The sequence below is a fragment of the Nothobranchius furzeri genome, chromosome 12 (genome assembly GCF_043380555.1).
Source record: "Nothobranchius furzeri strain GRZ-AD chromosome 12, NfurGRZ-RIMD1, whole genome shotgun sequence".
Taxonomy (NCBI): Eukaryota; Metazoa; Chordata; class Actinopteri; order Cyprinodontiformes; family Nothobranchiidae; genus Nothobranchius; species Nothobranchius furzeri.
The window spans coordinates 35,152,722-35,179,749 of NC_091752.1; the positions used below are offsets into that span (position 1 = coordinate 35,152,722).

General features: G+C 39.8%; 1 protein-coding gene across 25 annotated transcripts in view; it reads left to right on the plus strand.

Annotated features, from left to right (window-relative positions):
- Positions 1-27,028, plus strand: part of kcnma1a (potassium large conductance calcium-activated channel, subfamily M, alpha member 1a) — a 209,374-nt gene that overhangs the window by 142,375 nt on the left and 39,971 nt on the right. For 16 of the 25 annotated variants that reach the window (XM_015944934.3, XM_054750364.2, XM_054750361.2 and 13 more), the window contains exons 8-19: positions 954-1,124; positions 3,717-3,808; positions 14,098-14,208; positions 14,317-14,422; positions 15,666-15,748; positions 15,828-15,897; positions 16,645-16,800; positions 17,258-17,367; positions 17,495-17,563; positions 19,411-19,422; positions 22,424-22,510; positions 22,590-22,666. In XM_015944934.3, the coding sequence (XP_015800420.3) occupies positions 954-1,124; positions 3,717-3,808; positions 14,098-14,208; positions 14,317-14,422; positions 15,666-15,748; positions 15,828-15,897; positions 16,645-16,800; positions 17,258-17,367; positions 17,495-17,563; positions 19,411-19,422; positions 22,424-22,510; positions 22,590-22,666 (1,144 nt within the window). The remainder of the gene's footprint in view (positions 1-953; positions 1,125-3,716; positions 3,809-14,097; positions 14,209-14,316; positions 14,423-15,665; positions 15,749-15,827; positions 15,898-16,644; positions 16,801-17,257; positions 17,368-17,494; positions 17,564-19,410; positions 19,423-22,423; positions 22,511-22,589; positions 22,667-27,028) is intronic. The other 9 variants (XM_054750362.2, XM_054750373.2, XM_015944946.3 and 6 more) reach the window with 1 other exon arrangement.

The following is a 27,028-nucleotide window of genomic DNA, read 5'->3' on the forward strand; positions in this document are numbered from 1 at the left end:
CTCAAGGTATAAACCATCAACCCTACCCAATGGTCAACTTTCCTCATGGGGTCATCCATTAAGACAGTGGGAGGGTTATATGTAATCAGAAGTAGTTCATACATGCAACAAAGTAGATTAAAACCATTATTTAGGGCATATTATTTTTTTGTCCAGTAAAGTAAACATCAGATTTTCAGTGTTTCAGTATTTTCTGACAGAAAACATATTTGTAAACCATTTGTGAATGTCGTTTCCAGTCAGCTGATAAAAAGGATGTTTTCATATTTCCCAGTTTGTTCATCTTTTAATATGGAATGCATGACTGGTAATGTTGATGTCCTGCTTTAGAGAAAAGTGACTGCTTCTTAGCACATTTAGCACAAAAGAGGAACTAAGGTGTTTTGTTAGTGCTTTTTGAATTAGATGAAGGTGCAAAACCTCAAATTGCACCTGCAATTGAAATGCAATCCTTTGTTGAATTTGGGCCTGAGGGTTAGGGTTAGGTCCCTAACCCTACCCGTAACCTGCAATTGCCCTCTTCAAGGTAGGTTAAATTTAAATGAAGCATGCAGTAATAGTTCATGTTATGGGTGTTTTAATTTAAAATGTGTGGCAGTTATTTAACATTTGATAAAAGCTCTGATTGTGGTTCAAACTTCCTCAGTTTCCGTGTCAGATCTCCTCACTAGGAACTGTTTATAACTGACTGTGAGCTTTAGTTGTTGTTCATTTCTTTTACAACCTGTATCTTGTGACTTATTCAAACACATGTGGAGTACTAGTTAGTTTGACCACTAGATGGTAGTCAAAGCTTAAAATATGGCTAAAACATATAACAGAATACTAGAACAGCTCCACCTGGAAATGTTTATCCAAATTTTCTTTCAAACAGTTCCTCATAAAAATCGGTGTTTATAAACGCTTGCTAAATGTCGTGTCTTCTCTCCGTGTTGTGCCTATTTCTGATGTAGGTGGAAAACTCAGGGGACCCCTGGGAAGACTTCAAAAACTCCCAGACGTTGTCTTACTGGGAATGTGTCTATTTGCTGATGGTGACTATGTCCACAGTGGGCTACGGGGACGTCTATGCAAAAACCACCTTGGGCCGCTTATTTATGGTCTTCTTCATCCTCGGCGGTTTGGTAAAGTCAAATTTTTATTCCTGCCCATGCGGACCTTCTCCCACTGTTACATTCTGTCTGTTGCTATTAACAGACTGTACGAACTTGCTAAAATCCATTATAATTACAAGAAAATGCTAATTATCTTACTGCATGATGTAGCGTTTTAAATATTTTTAAATTGTTACCTTCTCCTGTACATGTTATTTCTTTGCTACAGTGTAACCTCCTGTTTGGCCTCCTGTATCTTGTCTACTGTGGTTCCAGGTCTCTGTGTCCCTTGGTCCTTGTCTCCTCACATGTCCCTCCTGTATTTAATGGATTAGAGAATATGAGTTGTATGATAATGCTGTCACTGTTCTCTTAAAAGCAGTTGCGGTTTCAGGACACCCCTCCTTCCGTGTCTCCTCCCACAATTCCAACAAACACAGGGGCAGGGCGATGAGGCTTAGGCCAGCCTGACTGTTACCATAGCAACAGCAGCCTCCCACTCCCTCTCTGTCACCTTACTGTGATGTAGCATCCTGTTGGGTTGCCATGAGCGCATTAACTTACACGCGAGCATGCATGATTGCACACACACACCTGTGACAAACACACACACACACACACACACACACGCACGCACACACACACACACACACACACACACACACACACACACAGAGGATTTGGTCCAGTCACAGCTGGTATATTCTGTGTTTGGACTCCAGTCTGTATGGTGATTACCTGCAGCTGTGTGATCCTGTATTGCTTTGTGATCATGTTGATAGATGCCTTTCTCTCTAGTGCCGAGAGCTCTGGAAGTCTTTATGTAAGCACCTTAGCCTGCTTTCTGTCTGCAGCGCTGGCAGAATAATGATTTCAGGCTGAAGGTATTTTAAGTCCAAACTCATAAAACATCAAACATTCCCATATACAGATGGACTTTTTACGAATTCTGTAATCTAATTAATAACAAACTAGTATTTCTTGAAGGATTGCAGAACATCTTTCATACCAGAGTTTTAAAACACGATTTAAAATTGACAAATGATAGAGTTATATGCATTTTGGTAAAATCTTGAATCTATTATGTGTGATCACAAGCTCTTATGTAATCATTAAAGTCCCGTAGTCATCCTCACACACTGGTGAAATGACTTTCTGGTGAAATGACTGCATTTGACCCATCCCTGTGAGGATCGGTGAGCTGCAGCTGTGACTGTGCTCGGGGACTCTATGGTGGCTTAAACCAAGCCAATCAAAACACAAATAAGGATCCCCCTCAGCAACTACCTACCTACATGCCCAGCCAGGCTCCTTTAAAAGTGACTTTGCTGCATTAAAGACACGTTCCTGAACTCTGCGGATATATGCTCTCTGTCGCCCTCTCAAGGCTTGCTGCGTAACGTCAATGTTGTAAAATCAAATCTGACAGTCGCACATGTTAACTGGCTGTTTTCCAACTCGCGTGCCCCAACCAACACATTTAGCGGCGTTTCAACATTGAATTGCGTTTTATCAGGACTGTATAACAACTTTATGACCGACCAAACACAATGATGGTTAAATCATTTATTACTTACCTATCCATTAGCTGCACGGCTAGGTGGGTGTTCTTGCACTGCCATAGTGGCTGGCTGCTATTTTAGATGGGCCTCCATTCGCCCACGGTCCATTAATTTCTACTTAAAGAGGTGCCGCACAACTAAAAAAACACATTATATCAAACTTTTTCTCAAAATCAGACACAAGTTGCTCACTCTAAAATAACTTTGGTCTTTTCTACAGTCACTGCTTTGGAGAGTGAGACCCATCCAGCGACGCTGATACGCCATCCAGCGCCCGATGAGACATTTATGTATTCATGTCTATGGGGTCTACATGATACTGCTGTAAATCAACACACAGTACTTGTGGCGGTGGACTGTGGATCAAAGACGGTATAGCGCGTAAAACGGACGTGGAAACCCATAACACTATCACAGCTCTGAAAATGAACATAATAGATGACAGTATGCCACATAAACTAAAAAAGAAAAAAAAACATTACTTAAGGTGTAAAAGTTGCGGAATGGGTCTTTAAACAGGAATCCCAAACACAGTTTATCAACATAAGGAACAAGTTGGAATGTGTACATTTAAACACAAAACCTAACCCTCTGATCAAAGGCCGCGACTCTTTGCAAAATGCATCCAGCTCATTTCCTCTGCCAAAAAATGAGTCTTAATGTGTTTTGCAGCTGTGGACCATCAGGTGGGGCTATTCACATCAACCTGCCAGATCATCTGTGTTTGTTGGACAAAACATGGCACATAGGGTTGGATTTTCCCTTCAACACTCTGCTAGCCACAAAGGTTTTGAGAGCGATCACAAACATGTAAATTCTTACACGCTAAGGATACTCACCCCTGAAGCCTTGTCTTTAAAATAAACAACATTACTCTCTCATCCCCAGCGTTCTTCTGCAGACAACGAGAGAGGCTTTTTTCAACCTTTAACTTTTCTGATGAACTAAAAAGAAAAACCAAACAGGAATTCGGATTCATGCGCTAGGTTCTCGACAGCCCACTCAACAACACAGTAGTCTCTTTTTTAGATTCTTCTTCTGTCTTCTATCTTCTCCTTAGGCCATGTTTGCCAGCTACGTCCCTGAAATCATAGAGTTAATAGGAAACCGCAAGAAATATGGTGGTACCTATAGTGCGGTTAATGGGAGAAAGTAAGTATTCCAGATGGTTCTGCTGTTTTCTGTGTGCAGTAGAACCCTCTCTGCATGCCTTTTTCTTTTTTTTCTGTTCCATGCATGTAGGCCATGTTTGCTCGCTACGTGCCAGAAATTGCTGCTCTCATCCTTAATCGGAAGAAATTCGGAGGGAGTTATAACTCGACTCGAGGCAGAAAGTAAGTTGAAATCCAGACAAGGTGTGGTTGTGTGACTCAAATGCACCCCCCCTTTTCTAAGTTGATAGGCACCGGGGGTTATTTACCTTTTTGAATGGTAAACTCAGAGTAAAGTTGAAGTACGTAATGTCACACTGCGTGACTGGAGACCTTGGCCATTAGGACACATGTCCACGCCTCATCCTTTCACTCTTTCAGTCCTTCTCAAAGCTTTTCTTAATCTGCTTCTAACTGTCCTTCATTTCGAGCTTTCCTGAAGTCATTTTTGTGCTGACCATTTTCTTTTCACCATCCTTTACACATCCTGTGTTGCGCTTTAATTTGGTTTGGAAAATAGAGCTTTCATGACTATTACACATTTTTAGATCTAAAATGTAATGTGTCCAAAGCTGCACAGCCAAAACAGCCATGTTTATAGGTAAAGAGTCATGAAATCCCTACTGTCCTCTTGAAACGATTTTCCTGCAAGAGCTTAGAAAGATTCAGACATCTGCAAGAGCATTATTATTGGTGGTTCTTTTAAGCATCATCAATCCCAATGACCATTGCAGGATTCGAATTTTTATTTATTTATAAAATGTTTGCTTGTTTTGCTCAAATTACTTTTGCATGCCCTACATTTTCTCCAGACCTGCACCATATCTGAGTTCTTCTTATTAACCTGCAGTACTGTGGCTTTTTCATTGACCACAAACTCAGTGAAAAAGTCCTCCTTTCTGTTGTTTGTCACCGCTAGCACATTGCATCACCTATGCATGACATTACTCTGGCCCTGATCTTCAGTCAGCTCCCACACCCTGAATGCTGGATGCCTCGCTTCCACTGGAGGCTCTCAATTGCTTTTTCTGCTTGCTTCGCCTGCTTGCTGCTCGCCTGGTCCTTGTGTCGGTGTGAAGTTTGGCCCTTTTGTGCAGTTTAGCCTCCTGCTGCAGAGGCTCCAGTGGATTGTAGAGCTTGTGTGATTTTGGTCAGTCTGCTGTTTGTGCAAGAAAATCACAATTCACATTGTGAACCGCTTCCTTATCCCCTTGTGGCTCAAATTTTACTAATATTCAGCACAAAATATTTATTTCAATCTAAAGGTTCAGGGCATACAGCGTAGCTCTTTTTTCCTCTTCTTTTTAGTCTAATTTTCTGCGACACTTGGCAACTGCCTCTATTTGCTGTCTTCTTTCTCTGGCTCTTTTCCAATCTTGCTCCCATCAATTTCAGACACATTCGGTGGAGTCAGCAGCAGGAGAAGGCTTTCAAAAAAAGCCTTTGTTCAATAATGTTTGCCTGTCATGGAGATAAGATTGATGAAATGTTGTGTTTAGCCAGTGACTCCGGCCCAGACTCACAGAAAGGTGCTGAGAGAAGCCCTTGTCAAAACTGAGAATAGTTTCTCTCTCTTTCACACATGAGTTTTCTCCCTCTACACCCGCTTTCCTCTCCCCTCCTTCTGTTTGGACAGATGGTATCAATCATAAAATACCACCAAACACACAATCTGAGCTCAGAGGAGCTCCGAGCTTTTGCATATCCATTTAGAAATGTGTATGATCTGACTCATATTAAAAACGGTTTAAGGTTTAATTGTGTTGCGGGACCAGTGCATTATCTTCTAGGCGCTGTCAACACACGGGAAAGCATCATGGAAACAAGATTAGCAGATTACAAGTAACTGACTGATTACAAAGCTTTGGATTGATGAGGTCATTGTGAATTATTTTAAACCATTTCCCTGGCTGCTGTCATTGAAAACAAACCTTTGAGGTTATTTGGAAGTGAAAGGGACTGGGTTTATGTTTCGTGCTAGAGCATACGCCCAACAGAAAAGTGACTGCTCTCATCCAGTGGACGCCGATACAGTAATGACAAGTGTTATGTTCTGTTGGCGCCCGCTGAACTTGGCGCCCTGTGGTTTTCATTATGACTCCATGGTTTCCATTAGCCCCAATTTCAGCCGAGGGGCTGGCACGGAGACTGACTTCAACCCTGGCTGAACTCCGGTGTGGACTTTTGAAAGTTCTTTTTGAGGGTTAGCAACTTGAAGTGTGCAGATGCCAGATATGTGCCTACGATCAGATATAAACGCACAGACCTATTGATATACAAGTTGCAGGTTTCAGCATTTAAAATCTTTATTCAGGTACCTAAAACTATATAATTGAAGCTAGCAGTGGCTCAGCGCAGCGCTTGCACAGGAATTATAACATTTTAATGATGGGATTTAGGGGAAGCTTCAGCACTGACCTAAGGATTAGAGCAGTTGCAAACCAGTGACCTCTGTTGCTGATATTTGAGCTCTCTGTTCTTTTGTATTCATTCCAAAAACATCCTGAATGTTGTCTGTAGGCATGAAAAGTGTGCATGCTCAGTGATAACACCTTTGCATGTATTTTTAGTGTGTTGGTTTCTTTTTTTTCCCATTTGAGTCGTTTCTCATAGATTTATTTAAGAATATGTGCCTTGGCTTTTAATTCCTGTTTTTTGTTTCATTTAATGTAGGTTTTTAATAACGTTTTTTTATTTGTGCTTAAGGGAATTATTACAGTAAATTATATATGGTACCCTTTCCCAATTTTCTAAATGCACCATGTTGAAATTAATATCATGGTTTGCACACAGAAGGAGGAAACGTATGGCATCAGGAGGAAATTAATTCAGATTACGGACCTGATCTGTATAGGAAATCTTATTTGCATAAAGTTTGCTATAAATGTAAATTCATGAGTCGAGAACACACATTTCAATCATTTGTTACCTTTATGTTTGCCTAAATCTATTTTTTTTCCTTTAAAGCACGAAGAACTTCTGAGTTAAACCAAACCAGACCTTAATCAGCCAAAGAAAGCTTAAAGCAGAAATCCAGTGTTTTTTCTCTGAGGGCACCACCTAGAGGTAGAAGACTTTATTGCACATTTAAGCCCCTCCCCGTGCTTCCGTGACACAGCTGTAAGCAAAGCCTCTCATACGTGAATGTGCACCTCTAACTGAGCTAAAACACATTTTACAATTAATATTCACATGCTTTGCTGTGTACACACACACTCACACACATGATTGGGCTGCATGGTGGCGCAGTTGTTAGCACTGTTGCCTCGCAGCACGTAGGTTGCAGGTTCAAAACTCGGCTGCGGCCTTTCTGCGTGGAGTTGCGTGTTCTCCCCATGCATGTGTGGGTTTCCTCCGGGTACTCCGGTTTCCCCCACAGATCACAACATGCCCTATAGGTTATAAATTGTAAGTTGCTTTGGATAAAAGCATCTGCTAAATAAATAAACATAAACATAAACACATGCACTGGCTGTGAAGGCGGTTTTAGCTGCTCCTTTATTCGCCTTGTTTTTGTAAATGGCTCGAAAAGGCCGCCCAGGCTCTGTTATTGACATCTGTACGTAAGCAAATGTTGGTGCTGCTTGCGCTATGCTGTGGCTCTATGGGACAGGCAACAGGGTTAGCACAAAAATATCTCTACAACACGGTAAGACTATCACTCATGGATTTCTAAAAAAGTCCTACATAAATCCTGAACAGGGGAAAACTGTATTTCTGCTTTAAGTCCCATAATGCTGTGTTTCAAAAATAGCCTAAATATGACAGTGAGACAATAAAACTCCAGATGTTCTGTTATGACGTTTGTTTTTGGGTGTCACTGCCCTCATCTAGCCACTACGTTGAAAAATGTTCTGGGTGCCCCCATGATCATCTGGGGACAATCTGTAGGTAATAAAATAAATACTTGCCATTTTAATAATTGATAAAACCAAAAGTTTGCTCTTCTCTGCAACCTCTGCTGCTCGTTAAAATATCTTAAAGGACGGACACATCTGTGAAAAACATTATGTTCTGCAAAATCCACAAGCTGTCATCCCCTCAATATGACTGTCACTTTACTTTGCCAAGTCGACGTCAGATCAATCCGGTCCCATCCATTTGGTTCATGAAGTAAACCTCTTTAATATCCGAGTTTCCTTTTAACCTGCCAGAGCAAGTTAGATGTCACTGATGTTCTGTACAGTTTCAGGCATTTTTAAAGGTTAATGTGTTCACCAGAGCTTTTTGTTTCTGTGTGTAAATGCTGTTTAATGGATTGAGGGGAACTGTTGATTAGATTTACACATTATGACCACCGAAATCTTTTTCTTTTCTTTTCTTTTTTTTATTGTAACTTAATCTAGATTGTGTTAAAGTGTTCCAGTACCCAGGCACTTTAACTAAAGTGGTTCAATTGTGTCTTGGCACATCAAGTGGTGGCTGGGGCCTTTGTCGTTCCACAGATTCTCTTACAGGTCTCCATAGAGCAATTAGGATGTCTGCTCATTGTCTACTCTAATTACTGTCAATATAAGAGCTAGATTCAATAGAAATACTTCACTTACTTTAACTTCAGCTGAACACATCAGTTTACCTCTGAGATTAGGGTTAGGGTTAGTGTACTTAATGAAGAAAATCATCATCATTGTGCTAAGGGTGCTTCTAAAACTAATGTTAAAGGTGAAAATGTTTTTAAAATAATCTTAAAAAAGTGAAAACAGCTGCAATGTTGGTGTTAACTGAAAGGAAAGCAGATGAAAAGTTTTCAGATGCATAAAGTTCTAGAAGAACTAAATCATCATTGTTGGAAGAATGATCCCTGACATTCCAATTTTTCTAAGACAATTGTTAAACAAACAAATAAACAAACAGGTATATACAATGTGACTCAAAGGGTAAAATCATAAAGGTGTTTTATTTAGTGTAATTTTTTAGCACAGTCTTGAGTTAAGGATCGTGTTGCACTGGGGTCATTATTTCAGGACTGGGACTTTTCCCAGACCCGCTCGGTGTAAACCAGTCAAACATTCCAAGCAGACTTTAAAGAATTTCATTCAAATCTTTATGTCACATCTGTGCATTTTTCTCCTTGTTTGCTCTTTTACTTTTTTTCTAGCAGTAAAAAAGTAAATAAAGATGGCTGACCCTTTTTGTAAAGTTTCTCAGCGGCAGAATCTAACATTTTTTTATGCATAATGGCCTTTTATCACCTCTTTGACTACGTCTCTGTAGCCTTTTTTGAGGTTTTAAATGCTACAGCATTTGCACATGTGCTTTTTTACCACTATGTCTTACAGCTCTACACACCTTTTTTCTCTCAAATTATAATAATTATATTATTATAGAGACATTTCTGAATTATTTAATAAAAATAAAAAGCAAAAGGTGTAAAAAAAAACTTCAGATTTTTTTTCCTGCTTATTTTGCTCTAATAAATATAGAAAACTTAATCTGAAAACTGTGCATTTGCAGTGTATCTAACATCAAACTTTCTTAACAACTGATTTATGATCCAAAGTTTCAAAATAAAAAATAAAAATTACAGAAGCACCACAAGGTTAACTTTTGAAACAAACATGATCCAATCTGCCTAATCGAATCCTTTTAAAGTAACACTGAGCAGTTTCCAACTTCTCTGCCCTACTGGTTGAAAGTGGAATTACAACTGTCATAAACAACCCTGCAGCAGCTTGCTGTAGCTGGCGCTAACAATGAGCTAATGCTAACATGAGCCAACTCATACTAAATAAACCTCGAAATCAAAAGATCCACACTGTTGGATAAACATATTTTTGCTTACAAGTCCAGTAGCAACAAAGCCAGGTCACAATCAACCAGTGATTTCACAGCCTCCAATAGCCTCCTTTAAGAGCAAGTCACCCCCAAATCAACTTTTTTTCTGACAAACTATAAATGTGTGTCTAATCGTGCTGCAGACACGTGTAGTCAATAGTTTTGCACTTTTGTGCATTTTAGTTAAAATTTAAAATTTCTGTCTAAAACTGTCAGTGTTGTGCCGTTGTCAGGTAAAAACTCTGCACTGCATTTGAATTTAAATTTGCCATCGCTACTGGCTAAGAGGTATCTTAGAACAGGGGTGGACCGTTAAAGCGCCCGAGCGCCAATGGCGCTAAATTTTCTCGTCGGGCGGTAAATACTTGACGACTTACCGCCCGGGTGGCGCCCAAGCCTTATTTGTCATTTACACACTGGCTTTCACCTACATCATGGCCCCGCCCTGTAGGAAGCCGCCGTTTTCGTTTCGCGCGCGTGAACCTGCGCGCCTCTAGCCACGTTCTGCACTTGTACGATTCGTGCACGTACTGCACATTCTAGTTATAGTCACGTGAACTATAAGTTCACTATTAAAGACGAAGTGGAACCACGCTAGAAACACACAAGCACGCAGGAAGATCGCGCCACCACAGGGATGGGATTTCTTGATGAAATCTCCGGCAAAACGCTTTAAAACTGGTGAGGAGAAGCGAGACAGTTCGAAACGGTATGAAGCAGAGAAGCGTGTGCGTAGGTGGAATGATTCTTGGCGGTTTAAAGAAGAAGGGAGGCGCAGAGAATGGCCGTGTTCGAGTTGAGCAGCGCATCGCCTGGAAAACAGGCGAGATTAGACGGAAGCAGCGGGGGGAGTGGCTGAAAGCCGGCGTTTCGCCGGGGACACACCGGCCGCGGAAGCGCCCGAAGCGCCGAGAAGCGAATTGCTCACGAAATTCGGCCGCTGCTCGCCGCTCCTCAGTTCAGATCAGACGCGCCCCATTTGAGGCGCGCCTCGGCTCAGCTGTAGTTTTTCTTTTAACTACTTGTCCTCCATTTCCTCTCTCTTTTCTCAGCTCTTTTCCTCTACGTGTGTGTGTGAGAGAGAGAGAGAGAGAGAGAGAGAGAGAGAGAGAGAGAGAGAGAGAGAGAGAGAGAGAGAGAGAGAGAGAGAGAGAGAGAGAGAGAGAGAGAGAGAGAGAGAGAGAGAGAGAGAGAGAGAGAGAGAGAGAGAGAGAGAGAGAGAGAGAGAGAGAGAGAGAGAGAGAGAGAGAGAGAGAGAGAGAGAGAGAGAGAGAGAGAGAGAGAGAGAGAGAGAGAGAGAGACTATGCTGTGAACCAGTTGTTTCTGCCAGTTGAATCTCTTGGATTTTCCTGCATGTGTAGCTCGGGGGTGACGATGGCTGAAGATATCGCGTCAGCGTTCACATTTGTTTAATTTTCAATTTTAATTCTGGTGCCTGTTAGCAGCTGAAACATCCTCACGTGCTTGTGGATATCATATATTGTATATGAAGACCTGACTGTAATAATTAAAGGTTATCAGCTGTAGGTTTAGTGTGCTCATAGGAAACGTGACAAAAGAAAACAAAACACATTTCTCTTTATGGCCTATATGTGATTTATAGAATACATGTGAACAACTAACATTTCATGTTCTACCACCGAATGTTTGGATCAAAATATGAACCAATCAGATCTTAGATCAGGTGAGAGCCAGGCGTTTCCCATCATCATCTAGGTTTTGCAGCCGAGGGAGAGCAACTGCAGTGCCTTGCTCCAAAATCTGCGGCCGCCTTGATCTCACAAGTTTATCGTTGTCTACGTATGCATGACGTCAGAGCAAGTCGGCATCAATTCGGACACGAATCTAACCGGCATGCACTGCTCGCCGATCACCGCTGGTCTAGTCTGCGCAGAACTGGCTCATCTCGAACACAGCCGATGGCTCGAATACAGCAAAGCGGAGTTGGTGATGTACTGCGTTGTATGCCGGAAGTATGCGACGACAAAATCGTGTTTTGTTGAGGGAACAAACAAATTCAAACTTGAATACGTTATTATGTTTGTGAATGTGTACAAAATAAAGGTTTATTACATTTAAAACAGTTCTGTTATTATTTTGACTCGTTTTGGCAGCTGACCAGTGGGGCCGGTAGATTCTTGGTGGGGCCGGTAAATATTCAGAGTTACCGGCCCGGCTGGCCGGTTGGTTTTGAAGTTAATGTCCACCCCTGTAGAACGTTAGTTGGTACCATATGATGTCACAATGTCGTTGTGAGCCTGTGTGTGTATTTGTCAGCGGCTCTGCCCTCTCGGTCTGCTAGGCAACAGCATTTGTTGCGTTTTTCAAACAGGAAGTGGGAGCGGAGTAATATTCTGGTAGGGGATGACTTGCTCTTTAAATTAGTGTAGGCCACGCCCAGTGACATGCGATGAGGTTCATTACTGGGGAGGCACTGACTGCTCTCGAGTCATATTTACAAGTAGGCTATATGATCCTGAAATAGAAGCTTGTATTTTAATTTTGACCTTCAATGCAAAATTGTGTTGTTTTAAAAACGTCTTAGTTATTGATGTAATAAATTTCATATTGTTCAACAAAACACTAACAGGTGAAGCAAAATATTATTTAATGTTGGGCAAATTTGATGAAACATTTATTTATCAATCAAAGATCCTTTATTGATCCCAGAGGGAAATTAGAGTTAGTCTTTGGAGAGCTTATATTACTCTTGAAAATTGTCTTCATGGAGGTGATGAAACTGACATAGCCGTGCTGTGAAAATCATTGTCTGATATCTCCTGTGGGGGCAAATCTGTAAAAGATGAGGAAAGAAAAATAAACAGCACTTCATAAAGGTGAGGAGATGGGTGAAAGTGGGACAAGCAAGAGGATACCAAGCTTGTGGCAAGCCATTTTAACATTTATTCAACAAATCTGTAAATATTTATTTTATATATCAGTAATTTAATTTATCCTAGACCTAATTGTATTTTTATTAGTCAAAACTGACAATGAAGACATCAACAGCTATGATGTTACAATAGATATTATAATTAAGGATATCTATAATAACAACTGCACTAGTAAGAATTTAGATAGCTTAGAATCCCTAAAAACCCGAGGTGGCCTTTTTGCCATTTATAGGGCGGACTGGATATGTATTCCAGTTATCTACAATTCCTAGTAGAAATTAACATACCAGATTTCCGTGAGAACATTCTTACTCAATGAACACTTCAGATATCTGAATTATTCTTTCAGTTAAAAATTCTTTGATGTTATAGATATTATAACAGCGTTATAGAACATAAAAGTAAAGTCACAGTTACTTTGCTAGGTAACTAATTACTTTTACAGTGTGGTAACAGAGTTAATAACTCAATTACTTTTTGGAAAAAGTAATTTGTAACTATTACCTATTTTTTAACGTAAGATGCCAACACTGCCTGTTACAATGCCTGTCACAATGGCCTGTCCTTTGGCCGCACGTCACTGGCCACGCCGATGCTCACTATGGCTTTAGCTCTTTGCAGTTTCTCCAAAGACACGACTCTCTTACTTTAACTTCCGGGCCCCACCATGATGCCAACAAAAAAGCAAGCATCTTTCTTCTTCTTGTGTTTTTTTAATTACAGTCGGTGAACTGAAATAGCTAATTGCTACTCTATATTAGCTAACCACACAGAACTAGCTAACAGCCGTTAATCACGTAAAGAGAGCCCCCTATGCACCTGCTCACTCCACAAAACTGTTAAATGCAGTTGCTGGTCTGCAGAGGGCTGCAGAGTGCTGTCCCATGTGAAGTTGGTAAAGTTTCTACTGTCATAATCACTGAGCCCATCTGATCAGTGCAGTGCAATCAGAGGACAAACAGGGACACAACCACCACCCCCCACCCCTAAAATATGAACCCTAATGTTTAAAACTAACCCTTTCTCCCCTTCGGCAGTAATCAGCCCTGTGCCTCCTCTTACAGACCCCCCCCCCTCCCCGTAATGTGCTGCTGAGTCTTGCCAACGAACTGTCAGATACTGTGAAACCCTGTTTAGGGGTTAGTCAACCACAGGCCCCTGAATCATTCTGAGAGCTTTGGTAATGTTTTGTATAAAACTATGAGGATATTGATGTACATGTCTTTGTCAGCATCCATTCTGCTCACAGAGGAGTGGTTTGGCTGAAGGGACAGCCTTTATATTGAGAACGGATGACAACCCGACCACTGTGGGATGTGTGATTAGATCTTAGGTTTTCTGAAGTGGTTCAGAGCTGAGTGTTTGATTGCACTTGTCATAATGAATTTAACTGGTTTCACTACATGGGGGAAAATATTCACTTATATGGCAAAAGATGTATAATTCACTTACTCGTCTGCTTTGAAAAGTCCTCTTTTGACATGAGGTTTTTTCTATTACTACTTTTTATTTCAGTTAAATGTTGCACTGCTTTGGTTTGTCTGATTATCTTTGGGAGAACTGCCAGTGTCCGCTGTGATTTATGTTGCCCACTCAAAAAGATGTCTCCCCCCCTTTCAGGCACATTGTGGTCTGTGGTCACATTACCCTCGAAAGTGTCTCCAACTTCCTCAAAGACTTCCTACACAAGGACAGGGATGATGTCAATGTAGAAATTGTTTTTCTCCATAAGTGAGTTAATCTTTTCCTCTCTTAATGCTTAGGGCACTGCAGATGATTATTCTTCATGTGAGGTATCCATGCATCTGCTAAACTGTCTCCTCTTTCCTTATATGCTAGTATTTCCCCTAATCTTGAGCTGGAAGCCTTGTTCAAACGCCATTTTACCCAAGTAGAGTTCTACCAGGGATCTGTTCTCAACCCTCACGACCTGGCCCGAGTGAAGGTACTGTTCAGGGCTAACAGCTCCAAGAGATAAAATCCAACAGATTTATGACAGTTCGTCTCAAACTTGCATGTAAACGATATTTTGAGGTGGGAGACCCGAATATTATTGTGCAATCTACATTTTCAGGATATTCTTGTTTTAAAAAACATTTTCTGCACTAACATTTAAAGATAAATATGTATCCAAGTCTGTTTTTGACTTAAAGACCAAGTTCACTGAGAAACTGTTTTTACTTGTTATTTTTTAAATGATGACAGGTCTCTCTGAGTTTACCTTGCAGGGTAAACATCAAAACAGTCTGTTTTGTACATTTGTTCTGTGTTTAACTTCATAATCCAGTACTTTGTTCTTTTTTTACACAGCTTAGTAAAAAAAAATTTACCTTACATGTTTCAGGTAATGACTCTAGCCATCATCAGAGTGGCGTCCATTTATCCGTGGGCAGCAGAGGACGACATTGTCCTCAACTGCCCGCGGATAAACGGAAGTGACGCCACCAACACCAGCGAACTTTGATGATGGCTAGAGTCATTAGCCGAAACATGTAAGGTAAAAAACAGTTTTTTTTAACTAAGCTGTGTGAAAAAAAGAACAAAGTAATGGATAATCAAAACAGTCTTCTACTCCCATTTCCCGCATAGAAAATAGACAAGGATTGGAGATTAGAAAAGCCACACAGATCTTTGTCACAGAAGTTATCATTCATGGACTGACCCATCATGGCTTACAACGGGGAGGCTGTTGTTCGTTTAGTTTCCAGGAGAGGGCAGAGTACGTTTCGACATGTAGAAGCTAACCGTTAGCATTAGTGACCTTGCCACATGGCAGAACTCCTTCAGGCTTGTGTTAGATGTGGGGATAAAAGATCAACATTTCAGAGCAAACAGAGTCATTGGTAGAGTTGTGTTGTCATCAGCTAATCAGAGGCGGGATACCCAAATTTTAGGAAGTCAGACTCTAAATCGTGTCACCTTCTGCTCCCCTCTGCTCTGGCTCACTACTAGTTCCTGAAACGGGAGCACCAGAGCTTTTTTCCAACAGGAATTAACTCACAAAACATTTATTATACAAGAGACCACTGGGAATGTGTTGACTGACAAAATGAGTGAATTTGGTCTTTAATGCCAGCGTAGAGACATGACATTTCTAGTTTTGTCAGAGTAAACTTAAGGTATAACTGAATAACGATTTGTTGTTTTTTTTTTTGAAAGTTTTCACTTGTTTGGTCCTTCATGTGCAGATCGAGTCAGCAGACGCCTGTTTGATTCTAGCCAACAAATACTGTGCTGATCCCGATGCCGAAGACGCCTCCAACATTATGAGGTAATGCACTCTGTGGAATCTGGGATTATTAGGAGCAAACCTCCATTTCCGTGTTCATCACATCTGCCTGTTTGTCTAGGGTCATATCTATCAAGAACTACCACCCCAAGATCAGAATAATCACACAGATGCTACAGTATCACAATAAGGTAAACCTCAGTCATTTATAATTCATCCCTTGTGAATGGTAATTTGGTGACATTTCACTATTGTAATTTAAAAAAATAACTTTTCCATGTCAAATAGAATGAGGGTTATTACATCACATACAAATAATATTTTTCAACATCAGGGTAGTTTATTACTGATAATTTTGACTGTTTTTTTTTTGCCTGCAACATGGTCTAAATGTCCATCCTGTTACGGGACATTTTCATGCTTATTGATGAGTGTTCTAAAAGCAAAACCAGTGTGCTATTTACATTTCTGAAGACTTACATTAATTTGATATAAAAATGCATACATCCTAGTTATGCTGAAAAGAAGCTTTACTTTAAGGCACATGTAGATTCATCACATTTCCTTTACTATGAGAGTTCAATAGCAAGGTTCCCTGTTTTAATTGATTTCACTTAATTTGCTATCACTAGGGAGGATGGCACCAGCTGATCTCTGTAGGGTGATTGTTTACATCTCTGTTTCTAACTACAATTATGAAGTATAAAGTACTTATAAAGCTTAATTTTTATTTACATCTTTAACATTGGCAATGCGTGAGCATCTCTGTAGAATAGAGTCTATTGCTAGTTGTGTTCTCATTCATTTCAAATAGATCAAACTAATATGAGAAACTATCTGCCTTCAAAGTTCCTAAAGTGCTGACCTATCCCAGTAGGAAACGCTGTACCCTTGTGTAGTCCTTGTTCTGTGACCCTTCTGTCTTTCATGCGTTGAAGGCCCATCTGCTGAACATTCCAAGCTGGAACTGGAAGGAAGGTGATGATGCTATTTGCCTGGCGGAGCTGAAGGCAGGCTTCATCGCCCAGAGTTGTCTGGCTCAGGGCCTGTCAACGATGCTAGCCAATCTCTTCTCCATGAGGTCCTTCATTGAGGTAACTCAGCACACATGAATTCACCTCTTCTGTTCAGAATGGATTCTCACGTTTCACTTGTGAGCAGATTTTTCACTGTTGAAGATGAGGTTAGCGTAAGTGGAGTCTGTGCTGTAGGTTATCTTGTGACAGATGGTCTCCATCTATCAAACAGCACATCCAGTGTTTTTTTTTCCACTGAAATACTTTCATTACTGTGTTTAAAGTCATTTTGGCAAATCATCTTTATAGCGACGGATCATACGGAGTCTGTTCAGTGTTTTGTGGTTTAGCATTGAGAGCTATTCTCATGTCATAAAGATGATGGATCAGCATTTAATGACCAGGCTGATACTTTGCAGGAGAACATCTGCAGACCACATTGAACGTCCATCAGGGGAAATAGTGTTTCTTTGTTTTCACTTCCTCTCCATTTTTATCCACATTTTTTGGCTTTTTGTCTCTTTTTCTCCATCAGATTGAGGAGGACACATGGCAGAAGTATTACCTTGAAGGAGTTGCTAATGAGATGTACACCGAGTATTTGTCCAGTGCCTTTGTAGGCCTCTCCTTCCCCACTGTCTGCGAGTAAGTCTCGTTCCACCTATGAAGCATTTTTGTGACAGGCAAATGTGGGACTGTGGAGATTAAAAAGTTGTTAGAAGAAAGCAGTCCTGCTCTTATCTTCTCTAATGATCTGTGTTTTACTTTACAGGCTGTGCTATGTGAAGCTGAAGCTGTTGCTTATTGCCATTGAATTTAAGTCTGAGCAAAGAGAGAGCAGGTTTGTAAAGTGAACCTTTGTGTTGTAACCGGGGTGAGCTACAGAGGGATTTGTTTTGAGTGGATTGTCTGAACTAGTAGTTTTATGAGAGAACATTTACACTGATCTAGAGTACGGTGTACATTTTAGGACATCCACAGGTCTCAGGTGTCAGACATAAGACTGTAGAGAACAGAGAAGGGAATTGTGCAATCAACAAGTAAACTCCATGCGGTGATTTTGTTCTCCTCAGCATCTGAACCAGGTTCACTCACTGTGCTGATTGAAATCACCTGGTTTAGTTGCTCAACTTAAGAAAAACACGGCATGGAGATGACTTGTTGATCCCACAATTCCCCATCTCTATTAGAGCATAAAGCCTGGGTTTCATTCAAAAACCCATCAAACCTCGGACTGATTAGTGATAGTCAAAAAGGTCTCAGGAAAAAAAGCCACTAGACAAAAAGGAATCAGGAAAAACAGCTTCAACAAAAAGTAGGATTGTGGGTTGATAACTTATTTCCTGAAAACTTTCGGTTTGACAACTTTTCTCCTGACAGCTTTTGGTTTGACAACTTTCTTCCTCACGGTTTTTGGGTTGACAACTTTTTTTCTGAGGACTTTTGGTTAGACAACTTTTTACCTGATGACGTTTGGTTTGACTACTTCTTTCCTGATGGTTTTGGTGTTATCAACCTTTTTCCTGACATCAATAGGTTTGACATCTTTTTTCCTGAAGCTGTTTTCCCTGATTCCTTTTTGTCTGATGTTTTTTTCCTGAGACCTTTTTGTCTGACACTATTTAGGCAGACATCTAATAGGTTTTTGAATTAAACCTGCGGTTTTTTTCTTTATGCTCTGATGTTTGACACCTGAGACCTGAGGATGTCCTCAAATGTACTCCGTACTGGGGAACAGGGCTGATTTTATAGTTCATACATCACGTTTTGTGCATGAAAGCACAGTCTGAAAACACTTCAATTCAGGCTGAAAATTAATTATTTGCATATAATGGTGACTTAAAAACTATAGTTGAAAAAAATTACAAGTGTTCCTAAATTTCTATGTTTATGTTCTAAGGAATGTCAAAACTCATAGAGTTTGACAGCTTTTTTAAAGGAATTTGAACCAATTTAGAAATAAAAATGTTCTTCTCAGTTCCACAAGTCATTGATAATAAATGGCAAGAAGGGTGTTTCAGAGACATGTGAGCTGACTGCACCAGAGCACCATGTTCTGTAACTTAAGGAAACTTTTCTGCACATTCAGATTCCATATTGTCTCCTCAGCTCGACTCTCCAGTGTCCCTGTTCAGTCCATATGATTACCACCAACTCTGCATTAGTGTTGGTTCCATTAGCTACACAAAGTGCTATATTTTTCTGTTTTCTCAACTGCCAAATCCAACCCACCCCTCCCCATTCGCCTGTGTCAAATGTTTTTGTGTGTGCACTGACAAGGCTGCATGACAAATGCTTATTTTGATGTAAAATGACTTTAGTGTTAATTTTCTGATGTGATATTTTACTCAGTATCTTTTCAAGTTGCTTACTTTTTAAAAATGCTTTTAAAAATGGAATTAAATCATTTTTGTTTCCAAAATTTTCTTAGAACTTTTTATCATTTCATTAATCTCTGCAGTCAAGTCATGTAATTATCAGAAGATAACCATTCCTACAGGACCTTTTGTAAATATAATTATTTTCTTCCTATAGTAGTCATACAATATGGTTTTTTCGTTGCAAGGACTTCAGTATCGGACAGGCATCATGTGCCTGGCATGCCTATTGAATCTGGAGAAAACTATTAGCAACAGTTTTATGTTGATGATAACTGTTTGATTTGAGATTTTTTCTTGTTGTTTGCAGAAGCCGAAAGCGGTATGCCCTCTACCTTATCTTACTTCCAAAGTTCCACCCAATCTCCACCACTTTAAAGCTTCTGACTTTGGGAGTTTTCCCAAGGATATTTTTCCAAACTCTATCTCACAGGCCTCCTTTTTTCTGACTTTTTATGGTGTCCGTTGTGCTTAATGCACTAACTTCTTTGCAGGCAGAGAGAGGATAGATAAATTGGACATGTCTGTAGAAGTTCTGTTTCTTTGTCTTTGCTGTTGTCGATGTACCAAGGCCAAACACTCACCCTCTCCATATCTACCTCTTTTTTGGTCTTTTCTGTTTCGTCTTTAACCAGACCCTGTGCTTACTTTGATTTTTTTCACCTTTCAGTTCCTTTTCAGTGTTGCTTTGTTAAAACCCTTATGTTTGTCAGCGCTGAGAAGCTAAGCATCCCACCCATTGGTTGTTGAGCTCATTGCCAGAGCAGTACTTTGTGGTCCTTTGACTCAAAATAAGTTCCAACTTTCTATATTCTTATCTCAGATTATCTGTTGCTCTCAATATTGAGATACATTTACTGGATATCTGCCATTTCTACAGGCAGTGGATGATCCAACAGCATGTTTGCTCTACTGGATTTATGAAACCAACATCACCCCAACAGTTGTTTTATTTTTTCTGTCTTTTTTCTGTTTTGGGGATAATTTCACACATTATAAAGGGCGTGTTAAAAGGTGTTAATTTATCCAAACTAAAGCTTAATTCACCTGTGTCACATCTCACTTTTGCATTCCATGACCCTCCCACATGTTCTGATTACTACATGTGTATCCATCTGTGCATGTTTGTGCGTCTGAGTATGTGTGATTACTTCGAGGAAGGAGAATTTGTGTGTGAATGTTCATTTTTTTGTGTGTGTGCGTCTCAGCCACCATGTACAGTCATGCTTGTGCGTCTCTCGAGTAGATGTTCCTAAGTGACGTCACTTCCTGTCAGTTTGGTGTTTGAGAAACAATCCAACTGCACAGAAGTTACTGCAACCGTCTGCATCTACGTACCTGTCCCTATATCTGTACTGCGGTGGCTATGCCTTTCTGTTTGATTAATGTCCTCCTCATGCTGTTTGGTAACTGCATGCTACAACACAATCACACAAGCTGTTCAATGCTTGCCTTGTTGCTCACAATATGAGGTTTTGATGCTTTTTGTTAAAAGCGTTGACGCACAAGTTTATACCTGATATGGGTCAAACGTTCACACACCTCTAAAATCTCAGATTTGGGCAGCAATGTTTGTGGATCTGTCTCAATGAAATGATTTTAGTTATTTTTACTGAAGAGCATGCCAGGTGTAATGCCTGTACACTCCCCTGGGGGCCATTCAATTTGAGGGAATGTTAGATCTTTTTTCTTTTTTTACTTCTTGGCGTGTGAAAAGAACAATAAGATCTGCATGACTGGTGGAATTTGACCACAATCCCTCAATCTGTGTTTAGATTCAGTTACTCCTTAATTGTTTAGAGACACACCAATCAACTGTTTTATTATGACCTCTAAAGAGGAGGCTGCTCATCTGGTGATGATGAAAAGTTTTCCATATTATTCCCTCAGACACACGAACCAAGCAGGGCAACTATGGACCCTACAGCGACTCGGTGAACTCAAGGAGTCTGAGATGTCACCACATAGACTCAATCCACTGGCCCCAAAGACACTCCCACATTCTCTCTGTTCATAACCAGACTGGTCATATCATTGGCCAGTGGTTAGTGGTCATAATATTATGGGTGATTGGTGCATTTGTTTTCTCGATGTAACCTTTTTCCAGAGCTCAGAAGAAAAATGCTTTGTGTGTAATGTTTCAGCCCTCAGTCGAAAATGTTCGTTTCACAATGCCAAACTTTAAATCATCAGGACATTATCTGATTGAGATCAGCTGTATGTTGCAACTGTTTGTTTTTATTGTTAGGACCCCCCCCCCCCCCCCCCCCCCCAAACACTGCCATATTGACAGTATTTAAATAGTTGTAAATGTTAAATTAGGTGTTGGAGAAGAAAATCCCAACATTCAATCAAACCATCTTTCAGCTGGGCTTTTATTTTGAAGGAGTATAACATTTATTTTTTAGGTTTGTGGGTTCAGTGTTTGAATATCTCAGTTCGCATAATTGATAATTGTTGCCCACAGGTAACCATGACTAGGGTGTGTGTGTGTGTGTGTGTGTGTGTGAGTACAGTATATGTGTATGGTGTGTTCAGTTTGTTGTGGTCTAATTAATGGGGAATGATACAGCCAATCACTGTAAGTGTTTAGGGTTTGGATTGAGCCTACTCACAAAAAAGCTGTGTGATAGTGTCCTAAAATATATTCTAAAAAACAATTCAAGTTAGCATTGGCTTTTGTGCAATTATTATTATTAATGCTAATCTTTTTAAGGGACTCCAATTATGAAGCAGGTAATACAGTAATGGAGTTAAGTATTATGAGAAAGCTGTTCATTCCCTTACATCCCACTGTCCAATACTAACTGAAACAACAACTTTTGCTGTGCTGCAGCCATGTCACCGTGGCCATCACAACATTTGTTTTGCCTAGATGACTGTATCTGAATGCTGAGAGTTAAACCACTCCATGGCCATAATTTTAATTCTTTCTGCTCTCGTCCCTTTTACTTGTACCTCTCTGTCCCTCCTCTCACCCCGAACCAATCCAGCACCATTCTGTAAAGAAAAGAATTAAAATTCAGTGTTCAACCATAATGTTGTACATTTTTGTCCATCCATGTGAGCATCACATCTGCAAAATGCTCAAAGTCATAGAAAACAAAACAAGCAGCATTACAGTGGAGTCAAATAGAACATTCATATGTTTAATGTTACCTAAGAAGGATGCAATAAAGTAAATGAAACATCAGCACAGTCCTGGTCAAATTCAAGGCTTTAACGAGTGTGTGTACCATTCCTCTTGATTAGCATGTTGTGGGCATGGACTGAGGACCACCTAGACATTAATAATCTTAATTGATCTGTTTGTGATTACCCAGCATCCTCATCAACCCAGGCAACCATGTCAAGTTGCAGGATGGGACTCTTGGATTCTTTATTGCCAGTGATGCCAAAGAAGTAAAGAGGTGATTCAGCTGGAGAACAAGCAAATAGTCACGTTCAATTTAGCTGTCATTTTAATTGTTAAATGTTTGTCCCTTTTAGAGCATTTTTCTACTGCAAAGCTTGTCACGATGACATCACAGACCCCAAAAGGATTAAGAAGTGTGGCTGCAAACGACGTGAGTAGCTTTGCTTTCAATGTTCATCCCGTTACGGCTTTCCTTTCCTTCCCCTCACCCCCAAAAGAAAAAAAAATATGTATATATCTGTGGGTTTGTCTGTTTTAAACAGTGTAGTAGTTATTTGCTCATAATTTGTGGCTTTGACTGTTCAGTTGTGTGCATTTGTGTTTTGTGTTGTCATACCATCATACTCAGAAAAGTGCACAAGTCTCGTTTGAACTGCCTAACATCTATGATGGTGTTATTACCAATCAATTTACTTCTTTTTCTAAATATGTTTTTATGCTTTTGTATAATTTACCTAACTGCAAAAGGAACTATACTAGGTAATTTGCATGAAACATTGTCAATATCAAACAACAGGAAGTTCCAGCTCCAATAAAAAAAAAAAAAATTATATATATATATATATATATATACAGTGCTCAGCATACATGAGTACACCTCCTTTAAAAAGTACAAGTTGAATCAGTAGCTCAATGAACAAAAGAACAATTTCCAGAGTTTTCACAATGCTGGGTTTTATTGAACACTTGTTTAACTCCGTAACATTAAATTAAGGTTAATAATATAACTTAGATCACAAAATCTTATGGGTTATGGGAAATATTCTTTGAACTAATTTTAGAGTATCAGTGACATTTTCCTGTGGGACCAGTTTGGTTTGAATGTCTTCCCCAAAATAAATAAAATAATCTTATTAAAACTACATATCATATTTTTTATTAACTTGCTGATATGAAAGTGTGACAACAAAAACAAAAACAGTATAGTCATGTGAAGGGGCAAAAACATAACTGAAAAACACTAGTACTAACAAATAGTCATCGTTTTCCACATAGTATTTGTACATTTTTATGTGATGATGTCTACTAATGGCCCAGTCAAAATGTTTATTGAAGTAGACATAATCTCATTACGACAGGAGCAGCACATAAATACAACCTGACCTAAGTACTTGTCAGCAAACGTTAGCCACTGTATAAATAAATCAGGAGAATATTTCTCCATAAAAGGTCACAGATAATCATTTCAACAGCGTTTTCCAGATGAAAACCTGCATTAAAAACAGACTCACCAGCCTCCTTTCGGACTGTGTCATCTAAACGATTAAGAATTATTCTTTTATTTATGGCAGATAAATATTAACAAACTATTCACACTGTGGTGTTGGACAGAGCATTATGTTTAATGTTCTCACCAAAGTTGCATTAAGTAAAAATGGCAGTTCCATTATTTGGATGGAATTCTGTGTGTATGTTCTGATTTATCATGTTTTGTTCTCCTCTATTGTTTTTTTCCATGTTTCTTTATGACCAATGACACACTTTTGATGTATTTCCTTCCCTGCTGCCATTGGAACACACCACTTTATTTTAACTACTCACTGGTAGTGATTTATTGTGAGTAAAAAAAAAGGAAATGGGTGCCTATTACCCAGAGTCCAATGTTTTTTTATTTTTGTTTATTTTCCCTCTTCAGCAAATAGTATATTGTATCTATGTTGCATGTACCAGTGTAGCTTCTGCATCCTTCTCCTCGCCTCTCATTGCGACGCTGTGCTCAGACCAGACCAAATCCAAACCAGCATCAGTTACAACAGCATCAGGGCTCCTCCCATTAGACTCTGTTAGCTGGAAATGACAAATAAAATGTGACATAATATATGGACAAGCCATATGGGTTCCACCAGGGTTTGTCCGCGGTTTCCATGGTGGCCCCATAGGGATTAACCCAAAAAGATGTGTGCTTACATAGATTTTAACTACGTGGGTTTTCTGAGAGTTTGACTCCAACACCGGCCCATTAAAATCTTTGTAGGCGAACCCCTGGAAACCTCGGGCAAACCCTGTTGGGACCTACACAGCTTGCCCATATTTATTCCGTATGGGGCCCACCTATGTGTCCTGGCTAGGATGACCTTCGCAGTTGTTGGTCGCAGTTTGAGCATCAAACTAATCTCATCTTTTTTGTGTTCAGAAGCCAATTTAATTCTTTTGTTGTTATTTCTGATTAACCCGTACTGCTGTAATGCTCCAGGAAACACGTAGTCGATGCAAGAAAGAAAAGTGAAACTGAATATTTATTGTAGATCTGGAGGAGCAAAAGGCAAGAAAACTAACAAGAATCGCAAAGATTAAAGCAGACCTGCTTTCTGTCAAAGGAGGGTTTTTTGTGTGTGACTTTGTTTTTCCAGGGAGCAGAATTTGTTCTTGTGGGAAGTGTGTTTTTTTCTTCATCTTTTTCTTAAAGCCTAGAAAAGTGAGGTTGCCAAAACCCAATCAGAACATTCTGGTCTCCCTCTTGTCCCAATTCACTGTGATCTCAGCCCATTTCTAAACTCTGGCTGAGCTTTCAGAGATCATTGCTTCATTTCTGACTTTAAACGTCACCACAGCGGTGTTGGGTCCTGCTGGTCTCCCTCGCTGCACTGGGTGACAAAAGTCCATGAGAAATATTCAGAAACAAAATGTCATAGTGCTCAGCCGCCAATAGATGGTGATCTCCTACCAGTCCTGTCTGATAAATGATCGTGACGTTTGTAGAAGAAACTCAAACCCCGTAAAAGCTGTTCAGCAAAAATACAAGATGGGTGTGTCTGTGTGAGAAATGGGATCAAAACAAAATTTTACATTTTACCAATTGATCCTCTTTTATGTGTTGAGTCCTTTTGTACTCAGTGTTTCATGTTCACATGATACGTGTGTTGCTCAAAAGTCATGAGCCAGTATCACTTCCCTTGCACTCTTGCTGAATCAGAAAGCTTTTAGACGGGGACGTATGTGAGTTTGCTGCTTTCTTTGGGACATCCTTATTATTCAACATAGCACCCTGATTGCTTCTATTCAAGGGCGCTTTCCTTATTGGTGGATCACAGGAGGGGAGGTACTTATTAAACACCCAAACAGTTGATCAGGGTAGCTGGATGTTGAATCACCAGTCAAAGATGTCCTACGATGGGCACGCTACGGTCTTTGGCCGAAGTCAGGTTACTTGTAGTAAAGGACATTGTCAGAGAGAGTGTGTTTGTGTGTATGTGGGTGTGGGTGTCCTGTGTTTTCCATCTTCCCCCTCCCGTTGTTTTATAAATCAACATTGTTACTTATATATACTGTGGTCCCAGAAACAAACTTCTTGATTTAAGAGATTTCAGCATGATCCTACGGCCTCACTGCACATGTCTGCCCATGACCCCCCCTCCCACTAAACTGGTTCATGACTGTGAACGGTTATCTCTTTGCCTTTCCTTGTTGCTGAGAGCATTTTTGCATGCTTCTCACATGCTCATAAAGCATGCGTGCATGCCACAAGATAAAGCAATCCCTGATGCCTTCTTAAATGATCTGCACCTTCCATTCTTTCTTTGGCCAAATGTCCAAACTGGTCACTTCATTTAAGATCTAGTTGTCCAATCTGAGTTTGAATCGAAGAAGTTCAGAGTGTTGGTAAAAGTGCCAGACGGTGTTTGCACCTTTCCATTGAGAGAATGGGGATCGGGGACTGTTTCTGCCCAGAGTCACAGCAATCTACTGATGCTTCTCTGGGGACTTTCACTCCTGCTCCCCTTTGGGTTCAAGGTTTCCCACACATAACAAAACACACATGTAAGAGTGAAAAAGCATCCATCCTGATCTTAGATGATATAAATCTACTTTTGATTTTGCTATTTTCTGAAAAAAATATTTTAAATGTCTATAAATTGACAAATAACAAATATTTCTGGAATACATGAACTAAATTTATAAGCAAGGCTGCAGATTAAAGTATCAGTTAAGAACTCATAGCTCAGTTTTACTATAAAAGTGTGCAAGACATAAAAAAGCAGAACATTATAAATATAGTTTGAGATGATAATTATTTGGTAGATTCTATATATGTGCACAAAAAGTAAAACAATCAGCTTTAAATAAAGTGAAAATTTTTATCTACAAATTAAAGGTGCATTGAATAATAACGACTCCCTTTGGTCAAATGTGTGTACTGCAGTCGATGTATCAAAACAAACAACCGTTTGTTGGCAACTGTTGCAAGTTACGGGACAGCACCAGAAGGTTCTAGATGATGAGCACAGCATAGCATAGCATAGTTTATTGATATAGCACGTAGGGCTGCTCGATTATGGCAAAAATAATAATCACGATTATGGTGACTGAAATTGAGATCACGATTATTTAGGACGATTTTTCAATTTATGTTGATTTTATTTGTTTTTATTCAGTCATAAAACTGCTCAGGGCACAATCAGGACGAAAATAAGAAACAAGATGATCACTAAAATAACTCCTGATTCCCAGTATAAAAAGACCAATATACTTATAGCTCATAGTTTATGACCCAAGGGCTATGACCTTGGTTTAA